This window comes from Apaloderma vittatum, unplaced genomic scaffold, assembly GCF_000703405.1.
Source record: "Apaloderma vittatum isolate BGI_N311 unplaced genomic scaffold, ASM70340v1 scaffold17975, whole genome shotgun sequence".
Classification (NCBI taxonomy): Eukaryota; Metazoa; Chordata; class Aves; order Trogoniformes; family Trogonidae; genus Apaloderma; species Apaloderma vittatum.
In genome coordinates this window covers 28,179-30,704 of record NW_009716712.1, presented here as the reverse complement: position 1 = coordinate 30,704, position 2,526 = coordinate 28,179, and the positions used below count along the sequence as shown (strand labels likewise).

The window sequence follows — 2,526 nt, the reverse complement described above, 5'->3', positions numbered from 1 at the left end:
TGCTGACTGGAGCGATCTGATGCTGAAATACTGTCCCAAGCACCAAAGCCCATAAGCTCGTTACCCCAACACAGCCAGATCTTTTGGAGATGTTTACTAGAGGTCATTCCTTCTGCATTTTGTTTCCTTACACCTCTCCCTTGTAACTGTCAGTGAGCAGCTTCCAAGCTTTTCCACTCAATAACATTTCCATTCCTTCCTTCAAGCTCACACCCTCTATTTAGGGAACCTTTATGCCCTAAAATGAGCAGGCTCCTCTCGCATTGTCAGCACGCAGCATCAAATCGGCGCTCTGACTCCGAACCAAAGGGTTTTGCTAGCGAACCGGCGAGATGACAGAGACCGTGGTGAAAAAGCATCACCAGGCAGAGGCTATGAAAAAGTACCCGTACCTTACTGCTGTACTGCTTGGAACAGTGAGGGCAGCAGACCGGAGGGGTGGCTATGGTGCCTGTCAGCTGGGTGTGGGTGCTCAGCATGGGATCTGGCTCTCCCGGGCCCGCAGGGCGCAGTTTCCGGATGCTCGGAGGTAGCTCAGCACCAGGATGGTTCTTCAGGATGTGTGCTTTGCGCTTACTGGCACTCTTGTACACCTGCACGGAAGGGAAACGGGGGAATCCTGATGTCTGCACAGAAAACAGCTACTGGCTCTCTTGACCTGGAAGGTCTGCATGTTGCTTTAGACAGTATGTGCAGTTAAATCCCTGATAATACACACACACACACCTCTCAGGATTTAATCAACCTGTACAAGCAGGCAGAAGTCATTGGAGAACATGCTGTAGGCCACGACAAAGCACTGAAGCAGGACAGGAAGATAGAGAAGAATGTATTGAGGATAAGGACAGTCAAAATAGTGGCCCATATGCATGAAAAGCAAAGGCCAGGACATAAGAACAGGAACTCGAAGGCAGAGCAGAATCAGCTTCGGGCTCCACTGAACACTGGGAATTACTGGCATGTGACTAAGTAAGCAGCTTAAAACAAAAGGGCTTAGGCACTAACTTTTAGAAATACTGGCATGTGACTAAGTAAGCAGCTTAAAATAAAAGGGCTTAGACACTAACTTTTAGAAGGGAGAGAGAAAACAAATTAGAGTTCAGGAATTCAACAGACTGGATATTTAGTCCCGTGTTGCAGGAAGTGATACAGCACTCAGGGTGAGTGACTGCTTGCTGGGTCACAGCATTTAAGTTTGTCAACTCCAAAGACAGCAGAAAAGGTGAAACTGCAGTTTTCCATCAGCACTCGGCTGCTTTGGCCTAAGTGCATTTCATCTTAATTTTTTTTGGACAGTACTTTTAATGCTGCTGGCAAGCACCTCAAAAAACCCCCACTACAAACCCTGCCAGATGTTTCTATGCAGAGATAAATGGATTGCATATAGGTCTAGGACTGAGCTACCCTCCAAGGGCTGACTTCCTCACATACCTTATCACAGTACTGACAGAAGTAATCCCTGTTGGGTTTGATGATGGGCAACGTGAGCTCCGGCACCTCTTCTATTTTCATGTCTGGATGTCGCTTTGATAAATGATTCACCTTAGAAGAAAGAAACAGGGAGAACAAGAGAGCACGTTACCGCTGGAAGCCGAGCAATTGCTGCTTCTCCTAGACACGGCTCACAGCCAGACCAGAACTGCGATGCTGTTAGCCAGCAGCACGGGAAGCATTGGTGCACAAGGGTTAGTGCATGTTTGCAGTCAGCCATCAAAGGTAAACGTGGTTTTGCTCAATCTCATTTTCAGTTTCCCTAATCAAAACAAAATGGGAAGGGTAAAACAACTTGCCAGAGCTCTCTTGCAGCCAAGAGCAAGGTAATGGAAGGGGCCTCTGCCCAGAGAGGCCTTTGCTAGCTGAGCTCACAACCCTCAAATACTTGCAAATAAGATCTCTTGCTGCAGAACGCACGGTGGCAGTTCCAGTGCATGGCCAGGAGAGGCCCCTCAAGAAGGGTGTCTCTTGCTGCAGAACGCACGGTGGCAGTTCAGCGCATGGCCAGGAGAGGCCCCTCAAGAAGGGCGAGAAACAGTAAGCTGGGAAAACCGAGGCACTAAAGCTGAACTAGGCACTCTGTTCATCTCATGTTCTCTTAGGTCACGCATCAATCGGCGTTACTTAGCGCCGAGATACGACAGTGACAACCAGGCAATGAAATACACACAGGCACACATCTGCTGAAGACGTAAGACACACAGGTGTAAAAAAAGAGATATCTCTCAACTCAGCTATAAAATTCTCCCAGTTCCACAGCACCCCTGTGTTCCAGCCATTGGAATTGCATCTTTATTCCTTAACCATTCCTCAGAACTGAGTACGGAAATTGTAAGAGAAGCCAGACACTCACCAACATGCCCCTCCGGCGGAAGCCCATCATACAGAGCCGGCACTTGAACATGAAGCTTTCGTAGTCGGTGGAAGCTATCCGGGGCTTGAAGGTTTTGGAGCGGCTGATGCGATCGGCTTTCTTGGCCTCCCTCTCGGGGTTGTGCATCCTCTGCATGTGCTCTCGCAGTTTGTCTTTCC

The 2,526-nt window shown here is 48.7% G+C and overlaps 1 protein-coding gene across 1 annotated transcript in view; it reads right to left on the bottom strand.

Moving 5' to 3' along the window:
• Window positions 1-2,526, bottom strand: part of PRDM10 (PR domain containing 10) — a 27,324-nt gene that overhangs the window by 4,118 nt on the left and 20,680 nt on the right. Inside the window, exons 14-16 of the mRNA XM_009869650.1 lie at window positions 2,348-2,520; window positions 1,432-1,542; window positions 393-593 (exon numbers count right to left, since the gene is read on the bottom strand). Of these exons, the coding sequence (XP_009867952.1) occupies window positions 393-593; window positions 1,432-1,542; window positions 2,348-2,520 (485 nt within the window). The remainder of the gene's footprint in view (window positions 1-392; window positions 594-1,431; window positions 1,543-2,347; window positions 2,521-2,526) is intronic.